At 43.3% G+C, this 26,035-nt stretch overlaps 1 protein-coding gene across 1 annotated transcript in view; it reads right to left on the reverse strand.

Annotated features, from left to right (window-relative positions):
- Nucleotides 1–26,035, reverse strand: part of PCNT (pericentrin) — a 104,497-nt gene that overhangs the window by 73,593 nt on the left and 4,869 nt on the right. Inside the window, exons 3-15 of the mRNA XM_075180444.1 lie at nucleotides 22,636–22,797; nucleotides 21,493–21,642; nucleotides 19,712–19,876; nucleotides 17,046–18,812; nucleotides 15,319–15,402; nucleotides 15,042–15,206; nucleotides 13,229–14,834; nucleotides 12,599–12,699; nucleotides 12,378–12,489; nucleotides 12,026–12,263; nucleotides 11,097–11,181; nucleotides 10,747–10,963; nucleotides 9,034–9,227 (exon numbers count right to left, since the gene is read on the reverse strand). Coding sequence (XP_075036545.1) covers nucleotides 9,034–9,227; nucleotides 10,747–10,963; nucleotides 11,097–11,181; nucleotides 12,026–12,263; nucleotides 12,378–12,489; nucleotides 12,599–12,699; nucleotides 13,229–14,834; nucleotides 15,042–15,206; nucleotides 15,319–15,402; nucleotides 17,046–18,812; nucleotides 19,712–19,876; nucleotides 21,493–21,642; nucleotides 22,636–22,797 — 5,046 coding nt within the window. The remainder of the gene's footprint in view (nucleotides 1–9,033; nucleotides 9,228–10,746; nucleotides 10,964–11,096; nucleotides 11,182–12,025; nucleotides 12,264–12,377; nucleotides 12,490–12,598; nucleotides 12,700–13,228; nucleotides 14,835–15,041; nucleotides 15,207–15,318; nucleotides 15,403–17,045; nucleotides 18,813–19,711; nucleotides 19,877–21,492; nucleotides 21,643–22,635; nucleotides 22,798–26,035) is intronic.

Genomic DNA, 26,035 nt, shown 5'->3' on the forward strand with positions numbered 1-26,035 from the left:
GCCCCAAGGAAGGGGAGTAAACCAACCAGAGACCAAACAACAGAAGAGAGAGAGAACACAATGTACCCATATGGAATCAGAGAAACAGAATAATCGTGAGTGTAAATACAAAAAATACATTGAATTGATAACATTTGGCAAAAGTATGGACCGAGGATCAAGTGGCTGCCCTGCACAACTGGTCAGCTGAGGCCTCATTTTGTGCAGCCCAGGAGGCTCCCACTGAACGGGTAGAATGGGCTACAATACGATCTGGCACAGGTCTGTTAGCATTGACATAAGCCTGCTTAATAGTAGAAGCAAGCCACCTAGCAATCGATTGCTTAGAGGCCTAGCGTTCCTCGTTTTGAGGAGTCAAACAAAATAATGAATGAATCTGTGCGGAAAATCTTTGAGGTCCTCCTGACATAAGTTCTTAGAGCCCTGAGCACATCCATAAACTCCATGGAACCTGTCCCTGAAAACTGTAGGTCATCCATGAATACCGGAACAACCATTTCTTGTTTCACATGAAAGCTGGAAACCACCTTTTGTAGGAAAGCGGGAACTGTTCTGAGACCCGTCCTATCATCGTGAAAGATAAGATATGGCTCACAACGTGAGAGGGCACCCAATTCGGAAACTCTACAAGACGATGCAATAGCTAGTAGAAATACAACTTTCTTAGTCAAGAAACTTAATTCTGCAGTGTGTAACTGTTCAAAAGGAGGTCCTTGAAGCATATGAAGCACCAAGTTAAGATCCCAGGGTGCCGTTTGTCGAACAAATGGAGGTTGGATATGCAGGACTTCTTGAAAGAAGGTCCTGACATCCGGAATGTCTGCCAAGCACAGGTGAAAATACACCAAAAGGGCCAATATCTGTACTTTCAGTGAACTTAGACTAAGGCCCGCATACAGGCAATTCTGGAGAAAAGCCAGAAACCGTGAAAGACGAAAAGCAGCCATGTGGCATCGTTGGCTCTCACATCTAATGTAGGTTCACCAGATGCGGTGGTAAATACGAGCCAAAACTGATTTTCTAGCCCGAAGGAGGGTGTTCACTACTCTTAGAAAGAAACCTCTAGACCTCCACAGAGACAAGTACCGATTTGTAAATGGTCCTTGCTGAAGGAGGTCTTCTTGAAGACGTAACTTCAGACCCAGACCTACCGCTAGCCCCAGAATTCCTGTGTACTAAACTCGCGATGGCCAAGCAGGAGCCACTAGTATGACTGAGAGCTCCCCTTGCTTTACACGTCTGAGGACGTGGGGAATCATTGGCAATGGGAGGAAAAAGGTAGCCCAACCTGAAGTCTCATGGCATCGTCATTACGTTGATGACCACCGTCAAGGGGTCTCTAGCTCGAGAGAAAGCGGTTGTTCCGTCCTGTTGTGATGAGACGCCATTAAGTCCAGTTCCGGGATCCCCCATCGTAGGACCAGAGACTGAAAGACCTCCGGATGGAGCGACCACTTGCCCGGCAATATCGCATGCCGGCTGAGAGTCTGCTTCAGAGTTTTGGATTCCTGGGAAAAAATGATGAGGTAGAGGGAACCTGGATTTCTGCCCAGGTCAAGATCTGAGCCGCCACGCTCATTGCTTCTGGAGCCCCGTTTGTTGACATAATACACTGCTGTCGCATTGTCGGACTGCAGACGGGCTGGGTACCCGTGAAGTATCGTCTGGGACCTCTAAGGCCATTACATGACTTAGTTACAGAATGTTGATGGGGAGAGAAGTATCCCGAGCAGTCCAGAGTCCCTGGAGCCGTAAATGAAGCCTGAGGGAAGCCTTAGTCGCCTCTGGTGACAACTGTATCAGTTGTCCCTTTATTCTCAGATGGAATCCTGATCACTTCCTTAAGAGGTCCCATTGGAAACAGCGCAAGTGAAGTCGACCATAAGGAATGCTCCCGAAAGTCGATACCATCTTTCCTAATAGACGCAAGCTTAAGTGGACCGATGTTCTGTGGCAGGTCATAACCCTAGCCATCAGGTTCTACAGGGATTTAGATTTGTCCTCCCGAAGGAAAACCTTTTGTCTATTGGTATCCATGATTAGCCCCAGAAAGGTCATTTTCTGACACGGAATCAAATGGGATTTTTCTTGATTTATGACCCATCCGCGCAATCCTGACAGTGAGGACCAGGTGCTGATTTAGCAGGTTAGCCGAGGATGCTTTTATGAGCAGATCGTCCAGATAGGGCACTATTTGCACTACTACGGAATGAAGACAGGCTGGCATTACTGTCATTTTTGTTAACACTCTTGGTGCTGTCGAGAGGCCAAATGGGAGAGCTCTGAATTGGTAGCGAATCGGTCCAACTGTGAATCAGAGAAGTGCCTGATAGGTATGTGAAGGTGGGCGTCTGATTTCTATAGACTGCATGAATTGATCTGGTTCCAGTCCATTGATGACGGACCCGAGGGATTCCATTCGAAACCTGACAACCCCGCAGGTGCAGGTTTAACTGTTTTAGATTTAGAATAGGTCGAAACGAGCCATGCAGCTTTGCGACCAAAAAGAGATTGGAGTAGAACCCGTAATTTTTGGGTGTTCCGGAACCTGGCGGATGACTCCGGCGGAAAGGAGAGGGGCAACACTTTATCTCTTTCTTTCGAGAGTCGCAGGGGGTAAGTTGGTTGCGAACAACCAATGAGAGGCCAGACCTGAGAGGTCTATCATGTATTCTCTCATCATGATCCCCCGAATCAAACAGTCTTCTAAGGAGGCTGCCCACTGATCTCTGACAGTAGCATACGTCCAGGAGGCGAAGGAGACCGTCAAAATGACTGTTTGCTTGTCAGCACTGAGTTATGCAAGTGAAATTAAAAAAAAACACAAAAAAAAAACAAAAAACTTTCCGATGTCTGAATAAGCGTGCTCTGTATTAGTAGAACAGAGCACACTGCTGCAAAAAAGAAAACTTAAAAGTAAAATAAGGAAAAGAATTCTTCCCATCATAAAAGTAAGCCCAACTCCCTTGGGCACTTAACCAAGACTGGAGAAGCAACAGGGAGTTGCAGTGGGGAGGGGTTTGTCAGTTTTAATATATTAACGAAGTTAACAGGTTAACAATCTACAGGCTGACAAACCATGATTCTCCACATCATAGTGCACAAACTGCTCAGTCTTTCGAACCGCAGTGGTACAGACCGTTTAGACAGAGCAAAAACGCCACCTTCCAGGTGAGATAACAGAGAGCCACAGACTCCAATGGTTCAAAGAGCTATCTAGTAAGGGCCCAGAGTACCAGTTTAAGGGTCCCACGGCTCAACTGGGTGCACAAAAAGGGGTTGAGCATGAAGAACCCTCTGCAGGAAGGTCTGGATATCCTTCATACTTGCCAACTTGCGCTGGATAAGATGGACATTGCTTAAACCTGCATCTTTAAAGATGATAAGCGGAGACCTTTGTCAAGACCCGCCTGAAGCAAAGAGTAAACGTGAAAGGTTGAAGCAAAAGGTGTGAAATCCACTAGCCATGCCGTAAAAGCCAGATCACTTAAAAAGCGACAACAAAGAGGGTCTTGCATGAGATGGTCGGCACGAAGAGGCAACCTGATGGATGGACCTAAAGCCATTCCAAGGATGCCCGAGTAGCATGCCTGGCGGGGGCAAGTCTGGGGCCACCAAGATGGCTGTTACCAATTCCGAAGAAGCTCCCTAAGGAACGTTACAGAATGAATTTGGTTAAAGGGAACCACTTCGAACACAGATACCATGGTGCCCTCCAACTTCATGCAGCGGAGAAGGGATACCTGGTGCCTCGCCAGGAGGGACCTGGTCCAGGACAGAACCAGGAGAACCTTGAACTCCGGAACAAACACCCGCAGATACCTGGGGAAAATGCATCTGTGCGGGAATTAAGGAAGACTTGGGCCGGTTGATGATCAAACCGTGTGCTTCAAAGAAGGATATTGTTAGGTATATTTGGGAATGAGGGAAGCCCACAGGCTAATCACTCTGGCTCAGGGACCTGGAGTGGAGGAAGGCCGCAGGAATATCCACTACTAAGGAGGCATCCCCGAGTCCAATACCTGAACCTTTAGGGAACCAAAACGAAGCCCTGCTTCCAGCCCATCCTGAAGAAAAGCCAATAAGCGAGGGAGACGAAAGGAGGGTGTGTGACATGTCCGATTTTCGCACCATCTGATATAAGCTCTCCAGATTCGATGATAGATGCGAGCCGAAACTGGCTTTCGAGCTCGCATCATAGTTTTCACTACACTGGGGGAAAAACCCCTAGCTCTCCAGAGGCTGGCTTTAACAGCCATGCCATTAAACTGAGCCGAGGTAAATTCTGGTGACGGAAAAGACCCTGAAGAAGGTCGTCTCGTGACGGAAGACGAAATCCTTGTTCTACCGCCATAGAGATTATGTCCGCGTACCACACTCAGCGTGGCCATGAGGGAGCCATTAGAATTAGCGGCAGACCTCCTTGCCTTACTCGTCTGAGCACGTGAGGAAGCATGGGAATCGGGGGAAACAGGTATCCCAACCTGAACTCCCATGACATCGTCATGACGTCCACTGCCACCGCCTCTTGCCCTTGCGCAAAACCTGTGAACTTTTTTGTTGTGTCTGGAGGCCATGAGATCTATATCCGGAAGACCCCACCTCTGAACTAGAGACTGAAATACTTCCGGGTGGAGTGACCACTCCCTCGGCATCATTTGATTTCGACTTAGGTAGTCGGCCTCTCAATTCTTTATTCCTGGAATGAATACTGCCGAAATTGCTGGGACATATTATTCTGCCCAAACAAAAATCTGAGCTGCAATTTCCATTGCAGCTGCACTCCTGGTTCCTCCCTGCCTGTTGACATATGCCACAGCCGTGGCATTGTCGGACTGAATTCTGACAGGGTGGCCCTGGAGGAGGGACTGGACCCCCGAAGGGCTAAATGAATTGCCTTCAAATCCAACACGTTTATTGATAAGGCTGATTCCTGAACCTCCCTGGAGCCGGAGGTGCAGGATTACCGCCCCCCCAGCCTCTCAGGCTGGCATCTGTCGTAGCTATGATCCATGATGATCCATGACCATGGAGCTAAAGACCTGCCCACCGACATGTGATCCCATGTGATCCCGATTCAGCCACCACTGGAGCAATTCTTTCGCCCCCGGAGACAGCGAGATCCTCTGGAGATCCAAATGTATGTGGGATCCTGACCATTTCCGTAACAGATCCCACTGGAAGCATCAAGAATGAGCCCGACCATAGGGGATCGTCTCATAGGAGGCCACCATCTTCCCAAGCAGCCTCATGCACAAATGAATTGAGGGATTGGAAGAGGACAAGACCAGAGTTGTTATAGCCCGGATTGAACTGATCTTCTCCGTAGGCAGGAACACCTTCTGCCGACTGGTATCCATGATAAGCCCCAGGAAGACCATGCGTTGACACGGAACCATCTGGGATTTCTTTAAGTTGATCCGCCACCCATGGCTTTTGAGGACTGCCAAGGTGAGGGATAAGTGCTGACGTAAGCAAATCTCTGAGGATTTGATGAGCAGATCGTCCAAATAAGGCACGAGCTGAACTCCCTTGAAGTGAAGACACGCTGCCATGACCGACATGATCGTCGTGAAGACCCTCAGAGCTGTGGAGAGGCCGAATGGAAGGCCCCGAAACTGATAGTGGGAGGACCCCCCACTGTGAATCTTAGGAGAGACTGATGGTCGCTCCAAATGGGAACGTGGAGTTATGCGTCCTTTATGTCTATGGAAGCCATAAACTGATCCTTCACTAAGCTGTTTATTACTGACCTCAGGGATTCCATCCGAAATCTGTCCACCCGTAAGTGCACATTGAGGTTCTTTAGGTTTAAAATGAGTCAAAAGGAACCCATCCGGCTTCTTGACCAGAAACAGATTTGAATAAAAGCCCTGTCCCTTCTGGTTGTCTGGAACCCTGCAGATGATCTTTGCGAAAGAAGAGAGGCAACACAAGCCTGTATTGCCTGTCTTCTTGTTGGATCTCGGGGTAGCGAGGTTACAAAGAAACAATGTGGTACCGGACCCAGCAGATCTATCATGTACCCCCTTGATATAATGCCCCGAATCCAAGGGTCTTGGGATGACGCTGCCCATTGTTCCCGAAACAGAGACAGACGTCCCCCCACTGGCGCCACTTCCGTAAGAGTAGAGTGGTCGTCAGGACGCAGGCTTCTCCTGTGTCTTGGAGGCCTGGCGCCTAGCTGCAAACGAGGATCTACCCCTGACAGAGGAGCCTCGAGCATTTGGTTGTCTACCTCTAAATGACTGTCCTCTAGGCAAGGAGATCCCCTTAAAGGGCTGACGAAAGGAGCTGACCCGAGGAGTTCGGCCCCTACTTGAGAATACCGGCAAAGAAGTGCTTTTGTCCCCTGTTGCCTGGGAAATCATAGTATCCAGTTCCGGGCCGAACAAACCTGCTGCTGAAAAAGGAATGGTTTTAACTGACTTTTTTGCTTTTGCATCTCCATCCCAGGATTTCAGCCATAACGTTCTTCTTGCTGAAATAGATGCACCCTGAATAGAGGAGGACACAGACGCTGTGTTCTGGGCCGCCTCATAAAGGTACCCTGATGCCTCTTTCAAATGCAAAGCCAGGGGAAGTAAATCAGAGTCCTGTAAGGCCTCTGCCAGTTGGTCTGCCCATGCTTCCATGGCTCTAGCAACCCAAGCTGAAGCAAATGTGGGTCTAAAGGAAGAACCCGCATCCACAAATATAGATTTCAGCTGGGATTCCACTCTGCGATCATTGGCATCCTGCAGAGTTGCTGAACCTGGGACTGGTAGTAAAGTGTGTCTGGCCAAACGGGCTACTGGAATATCCACTTTGGGAATACTCTCCCAGCGAGCCACATCTTCCTCCTGCAACGGATACAGGGAAGAGAACCTTCTATCAGGCTGTTTCCAGGCTCCCTCTGCAATATCTCAGTTCTACAGAAGGGGGAAAACGGATAGCCTTCCTTTTGGCCTTCTTAAAGAGACTTCTGTCTCTAGGAATAGGATCCTCCGGTTCTGGGAGGTCCAACGCTTGTCTTACCGCTAAAACCAAATCATCAATAAATTGGCTTTTAGTGTTTTTTTCCTGTTCCAAAAGGTTGAACCTGGTCAGGATCAGAATTTATTTCCCCCTCCTCTTCTGAAAACCCCTCAGAGTCTAAAAGGACCATAAGGGTATAAGCGGATCTAGGCCGCTTCCTTTTAGCAGGCGGGATGTTTGGGGATTCAAGTAACTGGTTTAGTTTATCCAAACCCTTAATAAATGCTGCGGGACCATGCTGGTTCTGTGGGAACAGGGGCCTGGGCCGTAATCAATGAGGAAGGTCCTGGTATAGACGTTCCAATAGAACCTGAGGTAGCCGGGAGTCCCACAGGAGTACTAGCATTATTAATCACGGAGGCTGCCACACTAGATAGCAACTGATTGGATTGTAAAACCATCTGTGCTAAAGAGGAAACCGACTGTGTCAGGGAGGCCACCCAGGTCGGTTCCTCCGTCAGTGGGGCTGAAATATGCTGGGTTTGCGCGGGGGGGACCCCTGCTTCGCAGACAGAGCAGAGCGCCAACAGGTCTTTCTGCCCACAAGGTAATTTAACATTACATCTTGAACATGTGAAATATTTTGCTACAGGGCCCTTTCCTTTATCTGTCATTTTTATAAAGGAAGGCACACCAATCACGCAGACTTAAATTGTTAGATTTAGCTGTAGAGAGAAAGAGTGTAGAGAGAATAGTGGGGAAAAAACAAGTAATCAACTAATCTTGTCATAAAAGTTGTACTTGTAATGTTTTTTTTTTTTTTTTTAAACACAATATAATATTTAGGCAAGTAGGAGAACTACAATATAACCCCTACTAGCCCACTTTGTAGTACAGCAATATGTGTTTAAGTAAATCAGATCCTTAGCCCATAGGCCAAACAGGGGAGAAGTCCATCAGTAGTGTCCTGGTGCCTGCTCCCTCTGATCTGTGTCCTCTTCCCGGGCTTCTCCTTGGTGCCAGAAGACCGGGCTAAACCACCTCTCTCTGGAAGGCGGGGAGCTCTATGTCTTAGCTCCCCCCCTCCCTCTGATAATGCTGTCTCTGCAGCTGCTCCGTTTGTTTGATAAAAAATAAAATTGGTATGTGGCAGAGTAGTGGAGACCTCAAGAGTTGAGGTCTCCGCAGCGGTTAGCACCCCAGTGCCCCCTCCTATGTATGAGGGGGGATCTTGGTATGGCCCCCTTCTCCTCCGCGGACCCAAGATGGCCGCCGGCATTTGTAATCTCCGATAACCGGCGCTCTATGCCTGCAGTGGCAGCGCCGGTTATCGGGGAGGCTCCAGGAGTGACAGCGGTTCGGAGAGATTGCTTGTCACTCACTATTCAGGCACCCTATTCTTCTCTCCCTGTCAGTGAGAGCCTCTGGCTCTCATATGACAGGGTACTGCCTGCGCTGCTCTGCTGTGAGTGTGTTCTCTATAATAGAACACACTCCCAGGTCTGCCACCTATATAAAAGTTAAAAATAAATGAAATAAAAGTAAAAAATACATGCAGAAGCTACACACTGCCCAACTCCATGGGCACCTAAAAAAAACTGAGGGGGAACAGGCGGGGGGATTGTAGAGGGGAGGGGTCTGTCAGCAGTGCTAAAGATTAACTAGCTAGGTGCCAACTCCTGTGCTCCTCTCCACAACCCATGGTAAGCAGTGTCCCCCAGACTGGATGATAGAGAAAACACATGCCCAACTCCAAGGGCACTTAAAATAGACTGAAGTGATAGTTCCTATAGGGGGGGAATGCATATTAGAGTTGGAGCTATCCTCCCAACACTTTTAGTTTGACGTGCCCTTGACTACAGGACCACCTACTACGCCCCAATGTTTCGCAGTGTTCCCCAATAGGACAACAGAGAAATAGCAAAGTTTGTATAAGACAAGCACCTATTTAAATGGTCTGTGTTAAACAAAAACTGACTTTTATAAGTCAACAAAAAATAGTTTTGACATCTTTTCTGTAGTGAACATGATATAATTTCTTCCTTTAAATCACATACAAATAATTGGTGTTCTCACATTTGCCTTATCTGCTTGTGTGAAGAACACATGATCATCACTGCTTGACATGGCTAAACTCTCCACTTCTGCAACATGTGGTGCACCAAAGTCCTGGTTATGATAATCAATTCCCAAAGGCGGAGTATTTTCAATCTCTTCGTTTTCTTGCCAGTCTGTTTTCTGGGTGTTCTGAAGGTGTATCCATGTTATCTCTGCAAAACATAAACATTACAATATTCGCTGTGAATCAGCTTTTAAGACACAAATCAACAAGCTGTTTCTGTAACAATAACGTAATCCATCATACAACAAGTTCTGAACAGGAAGATTTAACACACATGCGGTCTTCTGAAAATATCTGAAATGAATACAGCTGGCCGATCTCACTTCAGTTAAGGGAGAATAACATGTATAGCTGGGGTAGACAGTCACATTTTTAAAGTCAGACTTACTGTATGTAAGTGAGGAATCAAAATAATGTATTCAACCCAAAGGCTTTAAGCGAGTTAAAAAAAAATAAGATCACCCCTTGTGTGTTGTAAAATCTACCCACAATCAGACCAAGCAAAATACCAAAGACAGGAAACAATCAACTTACAATCAAAAAAAAAAAAAAAAAAAAAAGAAAAAGAACGCTGCTGCAATTACGGCTGATTTTCAGATTTTTTTTGCTGTTTTTTTAAGGAGTCTTCAGTATATCATTGACACAGAAAACATTTCTTGCGTCAATGCCAACTATAGGTCAAGCTGTCCATCTGCAACAGTAATGAATACCAAAAAATATAACGGATATGTCATTACCCTTTGTAATAAAGGATTTATGTAATCAAAATAATCTATATTCATAGGGAATCTAAAATAATGAGATTTATTTGTTCTGAATAAAATCTGGTTTTGATTCTGTAAGATATAATTCTTAAAAACAAGCAAAATATTTAAAATCAAAGGGGCATATTCAATTACAATTCTGGTCCGCGGGATCGCGCCGGAACGGGCCGCGAATTCAATCCACGTTATCGCAATAACGTGGATTTTCGTTCGCAGCTCATAGGGTTGCGTACGAAAATCTGCGTTATTGCGGTACCGTAATACCGGCAATGACGCGCATTTTCCGCGGTAACCACCGGAACCCTAATTGAATATGCCCCTAAGTGTGATAAAAGATAGGTAAAACCCGCATTGACAAACTGCTGTCCGAGAGTACACATTATCAGGGCATTCCTCCACCTCATATGGAAATTATAGACCAACATTAGGAGGTCTGCTTCTCCATCACTTTTCTAAATAAGTAGCAATAGGCTTAAATGGCATGAGCTGTGGAACGAACACTTGTTTTATTAGCCAAATGGTTATAATATCCTATGTCAGAGAATAACATATTAGTTACGCTGTATTAAATACAAGCTAACAAAGTATATAAAAAAGAAAAGCCATAGTACTGAGGGACAATACAACGTAACTAGTGGTTTCTGGCAAGATCTGGAATAACTTAATGTCTTGGTTACAAGTCATTATTAACAAGACTGCATCAGCAGCACATGGTAAATTGAAGGAGAGAAATAGATCGGCCAATAATCATCATCTTCACCAGTATATATTATATCTCTATCTGCCGATGATGATGGACCCACCAGGGCGAACAAATAACATTCTCATTGGAATATACCTGCCAATCATCATTCTTTCAATACTCTTTTAGATAATCCTCTCTATATAGGCCAGAGATCCCACCTTTGATGTGCTCCTCGGATAGTTTGGCTCGCAGCTGCTCTAGCTCCAGACAGTGCTTCTTCTTTAAGTTCTCAATCTCAGCTGTGAACTTATCAGACAGATCCATCTTCATATTCAATACATCCTCCTTGTACTGCACAGTAAGAGCAGCATGTAGGTTGTGTAAATCTTGCTTCTCCTTCTCCTCAGACTGAAGTCGTAAATATGAGAGCTCTTCCTATACATAAAGACAAAGGTCATGAATTAATTTTTTCTTTATTTTTTTTTTTTTTAGACAGCAGCAAAGTAAACAAGTCAAGTCTGGGTAAAATCAATCCCTTCAGTAACTTGTAGCTACACACTGGACTCACTTTGTGGTGCTCCAGCTGGTCGGTCAGGTGCTGAAGAAGATCAATCTTTTCACTTTCAAAGGAATCATCTAAAGCCAATGATGAGCTGCAAAGTGGGAATAAGAAACAGAGCAGTTGCTGCTTAGAAGTGACCACACACTCAATTAATTCCCCTTTGGACTTAAGTCATTAATATTCAGGGACAAAATCAAAGCCCTAATAAAATGGTCAATGGAATCAGTCTATGGCCGAGACTTGTTCGATTTGAGTGCTGCAGAATCATCTTGTGCTCCCTCTTCATCTTTGGTTTTGCTGCTCTCTACACTTGGGTAAGTGTCCATCACGGATTTGTCTATAAACTTTCACAAGGGGAAATAGGGAAAGAAGAAGTTTGTAATCTGCATCCTTAAAAGATCAGATTTAATTTGGTATCTAGACCTGCTAGCAGCTCTGTGAGCTTGTGAAAGAGTGCACAGTAGAGGGAAGTTGGGGGTTACGCTTAGTCTCTGAGGAAGAGTGGAGGTGTTCCAGCAGGTTCATTGTCTGCATGGTGGAAGGGAAAGCACACCCATCTGTTAGGATAAATAGTTGTGCTTCACTCATAGTAAAGCCTCACTACAATGATGACATATTTAACCTCTCCCTACTTTGCTTGTGGCTGGAGAGGTTAACGAACAAGATAGTTAGGAAACAGAGTGCCTGTGAGGTAAAAGAAAACCATAGGCCCCTTATGCTAGGCTTTCGTTCCTGTTCCTAAGGACACCTGACTTTGTGGGATCATACCGGGCTACATCCTGCAGGTTGTGGAGTTTATTTACTTTTTCTCCCTACTAGTGTCCAGCCTCCAGGAAGAATAGCCTATACCTATCATCCTGTGTCCCCAATATAACATATTAGGAACTGTATTTTAATGACTTTGTAATGGTTTCTCCACAAAATACAAGACCAACCTGTTCACAATAGTTATTTCCTCATCATTCATTTCTCTCAGCCGTTGATGCAATATTTTTAGCTCCTCTCTGTAGGTCTCTTCTGCAGCTCTAGACTTTTGCTCAAAGTAAATCCTAAGCTCCACCATTTCCATTTCGTGTACAGCTTTAAGTAGCGAGCGCTCTTGCTCAAAGTCATGCTTCATCTTCTCAATCTCTTCCAACTGCGTAGAGCGAGCAATAAGCTTCTCTTTGAGCTCTAAAGCAGAATATGTTACAGCAGATAATTGCATTATGCTTTAAGAGACCAACTGAAAGACATAAAAGTATTGAATTTGACACCCCACTATAATATATTTAAGGTAAAGTATACCATTCAGTTCTTGGCGACTTGCTCGAGAGCTGTCAATCTGAGACCAGAAAAGTTGGATTTCTTCAGTTGGCCGAATTTTCAGCTCATTGTAGCCAAACTGTAAATTCTTCACCTGTTAGGAGACATTTATAACTAGTACCATGAAACACTGAGCAGTCAAAGAAAGTGTGATTTAATATTTTATCTATGAAACTGCAATATTCAGTGCAGGAGTCCAATACCTGGTCCTGTTTCTGCTGTACGAGATAGTCATTCAAGTTTTCATTCACTTCAAGCAGAGAAGTCTGTGTCTGGTCAACAAAGTTTGGGTCATCTCCCACAGCTGTCAAAACAGAATATCACATAGGAGATGTATCTCACCACAGCAGATTACAAGTTATTACTGCCAAAACAGGTTTAAAAACAATACTGAACAGTTATTGCAGCTCATCTGCTAATGTAAATTTACACCTGCAAATGGTATTTAGATTTGACATTTCCTTTAAAAAGGAACTTTGTTATCAAATCAGAAACGCCCTCTGAAAGCACATAACACACATGTTGTGCGACACTAGATATGTAAGCAGTTGCAGCATGAGGTAACATCTGGGAAGTTTCAAACTGACTAAATATAAAGTTTGCTATCTGATTACAACTATTATAAATGCTGACTGCTAGTCAATGGATTAGACAGGTGGAGATTAACAAAATAGTTTCATTATTGGGAATGCTGCTTGCCCCCACTACATTTTTCCCTTTGCATGGCACTCCTTATCATGCTGTTCCTGAAGGATCCTTAAGTTCTATAAGTGTACCACATAACTGCTCAAAACTTTACAGCAGTGTGAGACAGCTCCCCAGAGGTTTATTACCTTGCGTCTGTTGGAAATGCTGGCAAATCTGTTTCTCCCACCGCTCTCTTTCATGTGCATGAAGGTCCCTCATTTTCTGCATCTCCATACTATGTTGTTCTTGCAGACACAATATCTCCTTTGAGTTGTCTTCTTTGAGAAGCTCTATGAGCTTAGAATGTTCCTCTTGTTTTTGCAAGTAGTCCTGTAAAAGCTCCTCTCCAATACCTTTCAGCTCTTGCGAATGCTGATTAACCAGAATATCCAACTCTTGAGAATGCTGGTCTCTTTTTTTCTCCCACTCCTCAATTTCCAAGACATGCTGCTCTTGGACTTCTTTCATCTCCTTACTATGCTGCTCTTGAAGCTGCTTAATCACCTTTGAATGCTCCTCTTGCAGCTGTAACGTTCTACTTGTAATCTGCTCTTGTAGCTGCTTTATCAACTCCGATTGTCCTTCATTCTGTTTCTCCCACTCCTTTTTCTCTTGACCATAAAGGTCCCTAAATGGTTCAATTTTCTTATACTGCTCTTGAAGCTGCTCAAGCTCATTCAAATGCAATTCAGTCCGCCTTAAAGTCTCCTGTGAAACCTCCTCTTTTAGCTGCCTCAACTCTTGGACATATTGGTCCCTCTGACTTTCCCACTCTTGCTTCTCTGCAATATGATTCTCCTCCATTACTTCTACCTCTTGCTTATACTGCTCTTGCAATTGCAACACCTTTATTGCATATTCCTCTTGTTGCAACTCCATATGCTTTAAATGTTTTTGATGCTGCTGTAAAGTCTCCTCTGAAAGCTCCTCTCGTATGAGTTTCATCTCTTGAGAATGTTTGTCTTGCAGCCTTTCCCACTCTTGCTTTTCCTGAACATGTATGTCTTCCATGGTATCTTTTTCTTTATTATGCTGCTCTTGTAAATGCAATATCTCCTGTGAATGTGTCTCTTGAAGTTGCTCTCTCATCCGCAAAGTCTCCTGTAAAAGCTTCTCTTTTAGCTGTTCCATCTCTTGGGAACGCTGCATTTCCCACAATTCTTTGTCTTGCAAATGAAGTTCTTGCAACTCCTCTTTTTCCTTCATATGCAGTTCTTGCAATTCTGACACCTTCACAGCACATTCCTCTTGTAGGAACTCAAGTTCCCTTGCGTGTTTCTCAAGTTGCTGCAACGATTCCTGCGCAAGTTCATCATGAAGCTGCCTCACCTCTTGGCAATGGAGATCATGTTGCCTTTTACACTCTTCTTTCTCCTGTTCATAAAGCTCTTGCAGAGTCTCTCTCTCTTTCCTATACTTTTCTTGTAGTTCCAAAGTTTCTGTTGCACATTTTTGATTGTTCAGCTCAAGCTCTTTTGAGTGTTCTTGCAGCCGTAAGACCTCCTGTGAAAGCTCATCTCGTAAATTCTTCAATGCTTGATTATGTTGATCGCGCAGATGCTCCAGTTCAAACTGATGCTTGCCCTGAAGAATAGCCACCTCTTGTGCCCGTTTGTCATTCAATGTCTCCCGCAGCTGCACTAGGGCATTCTCCTTTTCTTTCTGTAGGTTTGACTGACTCAGTTCTAGGTGTGCTGTGTGCATGTTGTTCAAGCTAAGACGCAAAGCTTCCAGTTCCATGTTATGTGTAGACTGCAAAGGTGACAGGAGTATACAACAGAATCAAAATTAGACAAACTGCCATAAAAGATTAAAACATAAATTGCCATGGATTAAATATATCACTCTAAATTTTCTATAGGGTTAGAAAAAAAATTGGAAATGTAGCAATAAACCATTCAACTTAATCAGCACTCGAAAACAGTTATCATTCTACAAGCTGTAAGTAGCTTGTCATACCTGCACCTGCTGAAGAGTCTGCTCAGTTTTAGCTTGATGTGTTCTCTCCAGTTGTGACTGAAGATCATCCAGAAGTTTCTGTTTTTCTATGTTCAGATCTGAATAAATCTTTTTCAGCTCCTTATCATGACTGTCTTTTAGAAGTTTTATTTCAGTTTTATGCTCCTGCAGGGAACAAACCCTTATATTTTATAGGAATCATTTCATCAAAAAGCAGGAGAACTAAAAGCATCAATAAGTCTTCCAACGTATCAATAAGTCTAATCACATCAAATACCTGATTTAATAAAGTAACCTGCTCCCTTGCATTTTCTCCAGAAGTCTCTAGGCGTATGCGATAGTCTGCATTCAGACGCTGAGCCTGCAGACAGACAAGCCAATCATATTTTTTGGTCTAGGAGTACAGGAAATAATTTAAACACAAATACTGCCTCCAAAACAAAAACAGGGGAAAACTACATTTGTTTATCTTATGGTACTTACGGTGAAACCCCTTCCTCAAATTCTGCCAGAGGGTCAAAGACAACTGGTTATTTTTCAGCCACTACAAAGCAGGGCATCAAGAAAAAACACAGACTTCTATTCCCTTTAACCTAATAAAAGTTTGTTTTTTTAAAAAAAAATCCCCCTGGTGATGCAGTGTCCAAGGGAGTACCCGTTTGGGCATATCTGCCGAGCTGTATTTCATGAATACAGCAAGAGGATAGTGGCGTTATTTGGGCGGTGGCGGTGACAGAATCTGTTTGGTGCGATACTCCCTGCGGGTCAAGGGAACAAAGCACCATACTTGAGTTCAAAGAGCTTTGGCAGCAGTAGGTCTGCATTTTAAATAGGGTTTTTATACTTGTGTTAAATGCTTCTTCTTTTTTAGTCCATTGGGGTATAGTGTAGGATCCAGACATGCGGGCAATTTAAATCTCTAACAGTTGTCTGTAGCTCTTCCTCCTCTATACCCCCTCTCCTGTTAGGCCTTCAGTTTATGTTTAACTAAGCCTTACAGAATTTAAAAGAACCACCAAACAGAAAAAAAGAAGAAAGAATAGCAAGCTCCTTAACAAAAACAAACATGTCACACAAAGGAGAAGCCAGAGTGTAAAGGATGGGCACCCGGTGTCCCAACAGAAAAGGATTTAACTTTAGTATTAAAATACCATTTTCTCAGGCATCCATTGGGGGCGCCCCAAATCTGCAATCACGGGAGAAGAATGCTCAAAAGAAAAGAAAAAACACACACACTAAGCACCTTTCTCCCAAAACGGGCATCCCTGGCTGAATGTGTACATTCTGATAAAAGTATGAACAGAGGACCAGGTAGGCGCCCGACACAGCTGCTGAGCCGAGGCGCCATACTGCCCAAGAAGCACTCACCAGCCTGGTGGAGAAAGCCCTAAGATTTTCAGGAACAGGCTGCCATGCCCCTCTAAAAACCTGACAGATTACAGACGCAATCCATCTAGCAAATGAATTTTAGAAGTGGGCCAACCCTGCTTGTGTGCATCATAAAGGACCAAAAGATCCTCAGCCCTGCACGCATCCTAAATTCTATGCACATAATTCTGCAAAGCACAACCTTGGGTTGGATGGAAGGTCTGGCCACCCTATCCTCATGAAAAACTAGAAGAGGAGATTTGCACCTGGCAAAGGAATCTGTTTTGTTCAAACTCTAGGCAGCAGGGGACTTGAGGAAGCCCTAATCCACCATCTATTTATCCTTCTGCAGAGCAAACACACACAGTATGGCAACAGCCAAATAGAATACACATTACATTATGAATTAATCCAATTAAAAGTGTAGGTGTGATTAAATCGCTCTTAATTATGTGTTCGTTACCATATGAATTGCTCCCCTTACACACATACTAAATGATAGAACGTATTGCATTATAAAGACATTTGTAACAGAGTTGTCATGAAAACCAGCCTACAGCTTTAGCCATCATTAAACGTTCATAAAATGTTTATCTTGTATTGTGGTTAACCTAATATGAAACATCTTCAACTCACCTCTTCTTGAAGTCTGCTTTCTAGATCCTCCTTCATCTGCTTTAGTAAAGACATTTCCTCTAGCAAGATCCCCTCTTTATGGGTGAATTCCGCTTCCTTTTTCTTAATTGCCTCTTGTAGCAGCTGCTGCTCTAGGCCTCTTGAGTTCAGTTTATTATCAAATTCTTGACATTCACGCTCTCTTACCTTTTCAGAGTCCTGCAAACTCTGGCTAAGATGAAGGTTGCTAGTCTGTAGATTTTTATTTAACTCAAGGGCCTTTTCCAACTCATTCTCTACAAGGCACAATCTACTTTCTAAATTTGTTTTCTCTTTTACAAAAAGTGATAAATGTTCCTCTGTACAAAACTTTTGTTCCTGCACCTCTTTCAGAAGTTGCCCCTGCTCGGAGATCTGTTTTCTTAATTCATCTCTCTCATATTTTAGATCTTCTAATAGTGTTTGCTGATCATCCCAGTATCCTTTCTTGATTGACTTTTCTTTCTCCAGTTCCAATTGTGTAACTGTGAGTTCAGCTGTGATCTCTCTCCATTTCCATATAGCTTCATCAAGGGCATCTGAGCACTTCTGTAACTGCTGTTCTTTGTCCTGAAGCTGCATCATGAGAAAAGTGCATTTCTGAACTATATCTTCACTAAACACAAGATTTGGCTCGACCTTTTCAGCAGGAGATTCCACATTGTTAGACAGATAGACAGCAAAAGACTCTGGATCCAAAAGTGTCCCTAGAGAAGCACCGTCTGCTAAAACACCAGTAATGGGCATTGGGGAAGACAGAAGATTAACATTTCCTTCTACGGTGGAGTTTAAAGTTTGTTCCAATATAAAGTCACTATCTAATTCAAGTCGACTGTACTCACTAGAATCTTCATGGCAATCGGACAGTTCAAACACCTTATCTGGACAACGGGGAATCAAGTACTTATCCATTGACGTCATGGACAGAGCAGCAGCATTTAGTTCATCTTCCTCTTTGTGAAGCTGGGCACCTTGCGAGTTCTCAAGCTCCTTCTGGGCTTTGACTCTGCTTAGGGTCTTCTTAAGATCTTCCAACTCGTGTCTAAAATTGTCAGCTTTCAAATCATTCTGAACCAGTTGTATCTGTTCATGGTCCTCTTTCCAGGTATTGGACATCTTCTGACTCAACTTTGCTTTATCTTCCTCCAGACTCTGCAGTTTCAGAACATATGTTTGTAAGTCTGCCTCATGCTGCAGTTTCAGTGCTGCACTGCTTTCAATTTCTGACCTCAAATTGTCTTTAAGATCACGGAGCTCTTGGTTCAGACGATTCTTTTCATGCTTGTCCTGAGCTGCAATCTCCTCTGCGTGCTGTAACCTAAGAGTAAGACTTGCAACCATTTCCTTGTGTCTCTGTTCCCAAGAGGATTTTTCAGTTTCAAATTCCTGCATTTGGTCTTCAATTTTAACATGTAAACTCTTTCGAAAAGTCTCAGATTCTGCAAGTTTGTCTTTCAAGTCTATAACTAACGCAGTAAGAGATTCAACGCTGTCCTTTTCATGGACACCAGGTCTGAGTTGTGCACCGCCTTTTTCATCTCCATCAATGGAAGACACAGATTCTGCATGAATGGACACTGACATTTTAGGTTTTAGATCTTCCTGATTTCTATCAGAAAGTTCTTGCTGCAGATGGGACACAGAATCTTCAGACATCTCGAGCTTCTTTTGCAAGATTTCAAGTCTCTTTTGTTGCTCCTGCATCAAGTTTTCAAGCTTTGCAATTTGATTATCTTTTTCTTTAGTAGTCTGAAAAACATTGAGCTATTAATTGTGCGGTGTTGTGGAACATGCTTTTAGTTTTACTTTTTTAAATTTAATATATTTTTATTGAAAGAAATATAAAACGTACATTTACAACAAGCAACATAGAATAGAAGTAGACATATAAATGTAGAACAAGGCTGAAGAACACGGTTAACAAATCATGTACTATTAAACATAATTGTGTAAAACACATGGGGTCGTAGAGTACTCAATCAAAACTACAGATAAACCTTGTGAAACGGGCAATAATAAGCAACACTCATAAAATAAATATAGAAACATTAGCATAAGCCCATAATATCACCTTCTTGACAAAGAAAGTCGGGAGAAAGGCACAAAAATAAGAAATAGGAAGGCAGAGGGGAATGAAAAGAGTGTGTAAGGAGTAATGTAGGTGACGAGTTAGGGTTCAGGGTCTCTCAAAGTCCACCACTAGGCATAGTGTAAGTGGTATGGGGTAGGGACCCATGCCAATCAACCTCAAGGTGCGAGGGATAGTATGGAAATATATTCAGCAGAACCTGTGAATTCTAACCAGCTGCCCCATGTGGCGCAGTAAAGTTTCACATTTGTCGACGGAGGACAGGATGATGTCTTGCATACTCCTGAAAAGTTCCAACCTTGCAAGCCACCCTTTTAATGGTGGAGTAGAAGGAGATCGCCAATGTACGGGGATTACCGCCTTTGCTGCACAGTTGAGGCGTTTTAATAATAATTTTTTATACTGGGAAAGTGGCAAAGTGGTCCTATTGAGGAGCTAAAAGGAGGGGTCGTCCAGGATTTCACCTACTAAGAAGCATGTTTTCTAAACAAACATAGGCATTAGACTAGTAAAATAATTCTACTCAACAAAAACTATTAGTCCCCAAAACTATTCTCACCTTCTTTGAGGTTTCCAACTCTCTTTCCAATTCTTGTGCTTGTTTGTCTAATTGACTCATGCATATTGTCTGGTCCATGAGGTTGCTCTGGATTGCAGCTAACTGTTGTTGGTCTTGATCAGGCACCGGTGTCTCCAGACTTCTGTTTTTAAGAACCATCGAAGCCTATAATATTAAAAACAGATAATACACAACTAAATAAAAAGAACTCAAAAGAACTTAACCCAGTACTAGAACAATGGAGTTTCTACAAATGTTTCTACTTACTGTTAAATCACTTGCTGAAACAGCAGAAGTGTGTGTGGGGGGGGAAGGAGGGGGGGAAAGGGGGCGACATTAGGTCACGTTTCACACCAATGTTTCAGGGAACAGTCTGGATTCCTCCATGTCCCTATTAACCTATTCCCCCTCAGTTTATTACCAGCCCAGCAAGAAGGCAAGAAGAGAAGCAGAGAACAGCAGACAGCATGCATTCTTGGGCAAGTTAGTTTGTGTCCCAATAGACTCAGAGAAAGGGATTTAACAGAGTACAAAACTTCCTGTTTCTTCTACAGCAGTAGGGAGAAAACAGACAGTGTACCAAAGCCATCCTCAACGGAAGTGGAGGAATGCATAAAATAAAAAAACGCTTGAAGGCCCTTCATACTACAGGCAGCCTTCGCTTTGATAAAAATGTGGGAAAACATATGCAAGGAATGAACAGGAAGACTCTCTGTAAACCAGGTCCACCATCTTCATGACGTACCGCCAAAAAAGATCAGCTTCCTAGGTCAAGTGTTCTAGAATCCCAGAGATAACCAGTACCCCACCACAATCCACAAATCCATTTAGTTTAAGAATCATGGCTTCCAAGGGGGGGGAGGGGGGGGGGGGGGGGAGGGGAGTCTCTGATCTATGATCCCAGGAACATTAACCAAACATTTTGTGACTTCTACGATAAGCTGTACAATTTGCCCTCCTCTAGGGACACTCATTCGCATATTGCCGACTCTACAGTCTATCTAGCCTCGTATAAGCTTCCTCAACTCAGTCAGGCCAAGGCCTCTGCCCCATGTGATGATATTTCAGAGGAGGAGATCAAACTTTCTCTTCGCTCCCAAAAGCCCTCCACGGCACTGGGTCAGACGGACAAACAATGAGTTATTATAAAACCTTTGCTTCTGTGCGTCTCCACAGGTTGGTACAGTTCTTCAACCGTATCTTTGATGGCGAAGCTTTCCACTTGGACACCACTTGCTCAAAGATCACGGTTATCCCCAAGTCAGACAATAAACACACGCTGTACTCTAATTATAGGCCAATCTCTTTAATAAACACCAATCAACATCTATGCAAAGATCCTGAAAAAAGGATCTTTCCCTCACCAAACCAGAATTGGTGAATAGATTATGGCGCATCTCGTTAATGGAGGCTATCACTGCCCTCCTCACTGACACTGCCCAAATTTAACGAGACATGGACCCTATGGTTCAGGCTTCATGGTTCACCTGTTCCGGGACTCATGTAACTACAGATTTTTGGCCCCTATTTCCTACTCCCTAGGTGGAATAGAATATGACGTGCAAACAAACAAACCCCATCACAACACAACAACCACCTACCATTTTTTTTCAGATACTCATTCCTGGCACTTGATTAAGAGGCTATTGAGAAAACAACAAAAAAAATAGAATACATACAACTACACAAGAGGCCAAGGAGATGCTTAAACTAGTGCACACTGTGTTCCTTTTCATAAGGACACGTTCCATAATATTTAGATTGACATTGGTAATACTCACATCCTGCAGCTGACGCTGAATTGCATGTATCTGAGTGGACAGGCACAAGGTCTCCTCTTCTATCTCCTTTCGGCTTAGTAGAGCTTGCTGCAAGTTATTGGATAACTGTGTTATGATGTTATCTCGCTTGTGAACAGCAGTTTGCAATTCCTACAAAGACAATTATTTGTATCACTGCCACAGCAAAATGGCAATAACAAAATCAAACTGCTTTCTTAAGATAAAGCATTACTTAAAGTACTACAGAAAACAAAAAATGGGAGGTGAAAGACTCAGCAGCATCTAAGTGTTCAAAAAGAAAGACTACATCTGCTACTGTATCCCTAAAATTAAACTAGAAACTCAAAAAGTGTGTGTCTGTTTTCACCACAACCAAACAAATCCTTGTGCAATGTTTTAAAAGACAGCATAATACATGACCGCCCCATTCATTTTCCAACACATGGCTTGCCTGGACCACACACTATGATGATAGTCCAATCTCACTCCCAGTAAAAGGATCAAGCTCCATATTAAATGCTCACCTTACCCTTACTAACATCCCCCTGGTCCTCCCCTCCTCCCGTCTAGTCTCTGTCCCTGTTTGAATTCTCCTCCACATAATTATAATGGTTCTTAGTTTGATCATTTGTTCACTGTAAAGTTCACCCTTTATCTTTTTGTTATGTCTCTTTAAGCGGCATGTATTCTTTATTCACTTGAGACTGTGTCCCCTTTCCTTCTCTCTTCTGTACCCCCCCCCCCCCCCCCATCTTATTAATTTTATTCAAAAACCAATAGAAGTATATTTAAAAAAAAAAACAAACGCCAATGTTGTTTTAAAGGTAAAAGATTAAGAATTGAATTCAGGATTCGATTAACCATAACTTAAGTTCCCTGTAGTTTTAGTGAATAGGACAGGTATGGTTTCCAGATATTACAAATATAAGGTTTCATCACTTAGACTCCTTCAGCTTAGTTTTAAAATTCAAGTTAGGTTGATGTCAGTATTGGTCAGAAAACTTAGTAACAGGATTCTGTATACGGGCAAATCATATAATGTGACTTTAGAGCACCATACAAGACAAGTCGACTTTCAGTTTTAAGTTTAACTTTTTTCACTTGGGTATTAGCAGGAGGTGTAAAACACACTAAATTAAGAACCTGTTGGAGCTCAGATGACGATGTATCTTCCGGTGGTGTGTGAAGTTCTAAGAGATCCTCTGCACAACTATCAATGTCATCCTGGTTTAGTTCAAGTCTGGCTTCCAAATCTGACATATCCCAACACTCAGATACAACCAATGAGCTGCACTCCAGGTTTATCTACCAAAGGAGAATAAAAGTTATTTAGTACAAAGATTTTGAATCCTGTATCTGCTTCTGTCAACCAGAAAAAAGAAATTGCACAGTGGTTAGCACTGCTACCTCACACCACTGAAGCCATGGGTTCGATCCCAACCAGGGCCCTATTTGCGTGGAGCTTGTAGGCTTTCCCAGTGTTTGCTCCGATATGTTTCTCACACCCCAAAGAAACATCAGTAAACCAGCTTCTGACAAAATTAACTCTAGTGTGTGTATGTATGCTGTAGGGGATATAGACTGTAAGTTCCACTAGGGCAGGGACTGATGCAAATTATGACACTCCGTAAAGTAATCTTCAGGTACCATATAAATAAAAGGTTAATACATAATATATAGCAGTTATAAAAAATGGTAAAATTACACCATGTGCCAAACTGCAATTTATCTTAAAGACAGAATAACATCTAATGCATAGTATTAAAATAACAAATCCAATACATAACAAATAAAATCATATGTATGAATGTATGATAGAAACCACTGGAGATTATGTTTAATCAATGTAGGAATGAATTTGAATGTTTGAATTTGTGACTTACACATACCAATACTATTACAGACTTTTAGTCAATCAATTCCAAATTGCATAGGTGGAGCACTTTATCATATTCATACTCCGTCACTAGCTACAGGAGTTATTCCAGAGGACTGGAAAAGAGTGAATGTAGTGCCAGTGCCCTATAGTGGAAGCAAGGAAGAGGCAAGCAACTACAGCCCAGCGAGCATCACATCAGTAGTAGGGAAATTGGTGGAAACACTCCTAAAAGAGTTGTAGAATATCTCAAATCCAGTAACTTATAGGATCCCAAACAGTATGGATTTACTATGGGAGATCACATCAAACAAGTCTTCTTGACTTTTTGACTTGGTGACTAAAGTAATAGATCAAGGGGGGGTGGGGGTGTAGATGTAGCTTATCTGGATTTTAGTAAGGCTTTTGACACTGCCCCACATCACAGACTGTTAAATAAACTTGAAAGCTTGGTAATGGATTTTAAGATGGTTGAATGGATAAGATGTTGATTGCAGGATAGAAAACAGAGTTATAACAAATGAAGTGCATTCACAGGAGGGAAAGATTACCAGTGGAGTATCCCAAGGATCTGTTTTTGGATCAGTGGTTTTTTAAATCTTTATTGGTGACATTGCAAAACGTGGTATTGATTGGGGGAGTGGGGGGTGAAAGCTTAGACAAGGCAGTTAGGAGGAAGGCTAATAGGCTTGAATAAAGAAATGAGTCTTGAGGGCACACTTGAAGTCTGAGACTAGAGCAGTGGTTCCCAAACTATCTCAGTTCTAGACACCCTTAGGGTCACCATAATTTTCCAAGGCACCCCTAAAGCAAAATAATTACCGGGTAGACCCGTTTTGTAAGTAGTTGGGTCAAAATAACGCAAGATGTATTTCGACCCCTTCACCATATGACTCTGTATCCCCTTCGCCATATCACACTCTGTCCCCCCCCCCCGCGGCTCACTCTGCCCCCCCCCCCCCCCCCCACCCCCCGCCTTCACCGGCTCACTCTGTTGTTGTCCCCCCGCCTTCACCGGCCCACTCTGTCCTGTACCCCCCCCCGCGCCTTCACCGGCCCACTCTGTCCTGTCATCCCCCCCGCCTTCACCGGCCCACTCTGTCCTGTCCTCCCCCCCCGCCTTCACCGGCTCACTCTGTCCTGTCCCCCCCCCCCGCCTTCACCGGCTCACTCTGTCCTGTCCCCCCCCCCGCCTTCACCGGGTCACTCTGTCCTGTCCCCCCCCCCGCCTTCAGCGGCTCACTCTGTCCTTAACCAAGAAGACATTTGAATGAGAATGAGAGCAAGCAGCTCCAAGACCCATTATAGCTAGGATCAGGCTGGGGTTCCATTATATGGTGTTTGGGCTACTGTGCTCCGTTTCCCCATGTGTAAAGGTGTATTACATTTACGTCTACTACCGTCAAGTGGTTGTTTCCTTCACAGCTCTTTTAAGAGTTATAGCTCAGCAAATAAACATCACTAATGTTATTGAAGGGAAAGTATGCCTTTTTGAAGATGACACAAAGATATGCAACAGGGTAGACACAGCAAGAGAGGTAAAACAAATGATTGATGATCTAGGTAGACTACAGGAATGGTCAAGAGTGGCAACTGCAGTTTGATGGGTCTCAAAAACCCAAAAGGCTAAATATAGCATTAATAGCGCTATAATGGAAACTACCGAGGAGGAAAGGGATCTAGGACTCACTATTTCAGGTGACTTAAAGGCAGGTAAGCAATGTAACAATGAAATGAGAAAGGCAAGTCAGATGCTTGGTTACATAGGGAGAGGAATCAGTAGCAGAAAACAGTAATAATACCACTGTTTAGGTCATTAGTACTGCCTCATCTAGAATACTGTGTTCAGTTCGGTACACAGTATTCTCCATAATTATATAAATACACTAAAGACTGTACAAAGAAGGGCAACTAAAATGGTCCAAGGCCTACAGCACAAAACTTACCTGAAAAGACTAAAAGATCTTAATATGTATAGTTTGGAGCAGAGAAAGGAAAAGGATACAATAAAACCCTTGATATATTTGAAAGTTTCTAACAAGGTCCAGGAGGGAAACATTTTTCAAAGGAAGAAAAATATTAGAACACGAAAACATGCACTGAAACTGGGAAGTAGGTTCAAAGGAAATTTGAGAAAAAACTACTGCAAAGAAAGGGTAGTGGATAAAGGGGATATCCTCCCATCAGAGGTGGTAGAGGCTAAGACAGAAGAGCAATTTAAAGATGCTTGGGATAGACATAAGGATATCCTTACAAAGATTAAAGGACCAAATAGGGTTTGAGGTTACCATAGGTTAATAAAAAATGGGCAGACTGATGTGCCAAGCGGTTCTTATCCAACGTAAATTTCTATACAATGAAAGTTACATTTCCTTAACCTAATTTAAAAATTGAGTCTAATTACTGCAGGGCTTGATAAACCCAGACAACCATGGCACCTAAAAATTGGGCCACTTGGCTAACTCCTGGGAAGCTGTGCCCCGCATTAGTCAGGGCACTAGTCCGTTTCTTCCAAGAGCTGCTGTGTCACACTGAGCACGGAGGTGCAGGCAGGTTATACATGGCTCTCTTCGCTAACCCTGCGCTACCTAAATGAGGCCCTAGAATGCCAGGCACAAGGCCAGCATTCGGGAGCTCCAAATAGAAACTTGCTCAGGCTGCGTGGTG

The sequence above is a fragment of the Mixophyes fleayi genome, chromosome 7 (genome assembly GCF_038048845.1).
Source record: "Mixophyes fleayi isolate aMixFle1 chromosome 7, aMixFle1.hap1, whole genome shotgun sequence".
Classification (NCBI taxonomy): Eukaryota; Metazoa; Chordata; class Amphibia; order Anura; family Limnodynastidae; genus Mixophyes; species Mixophyes fleayi.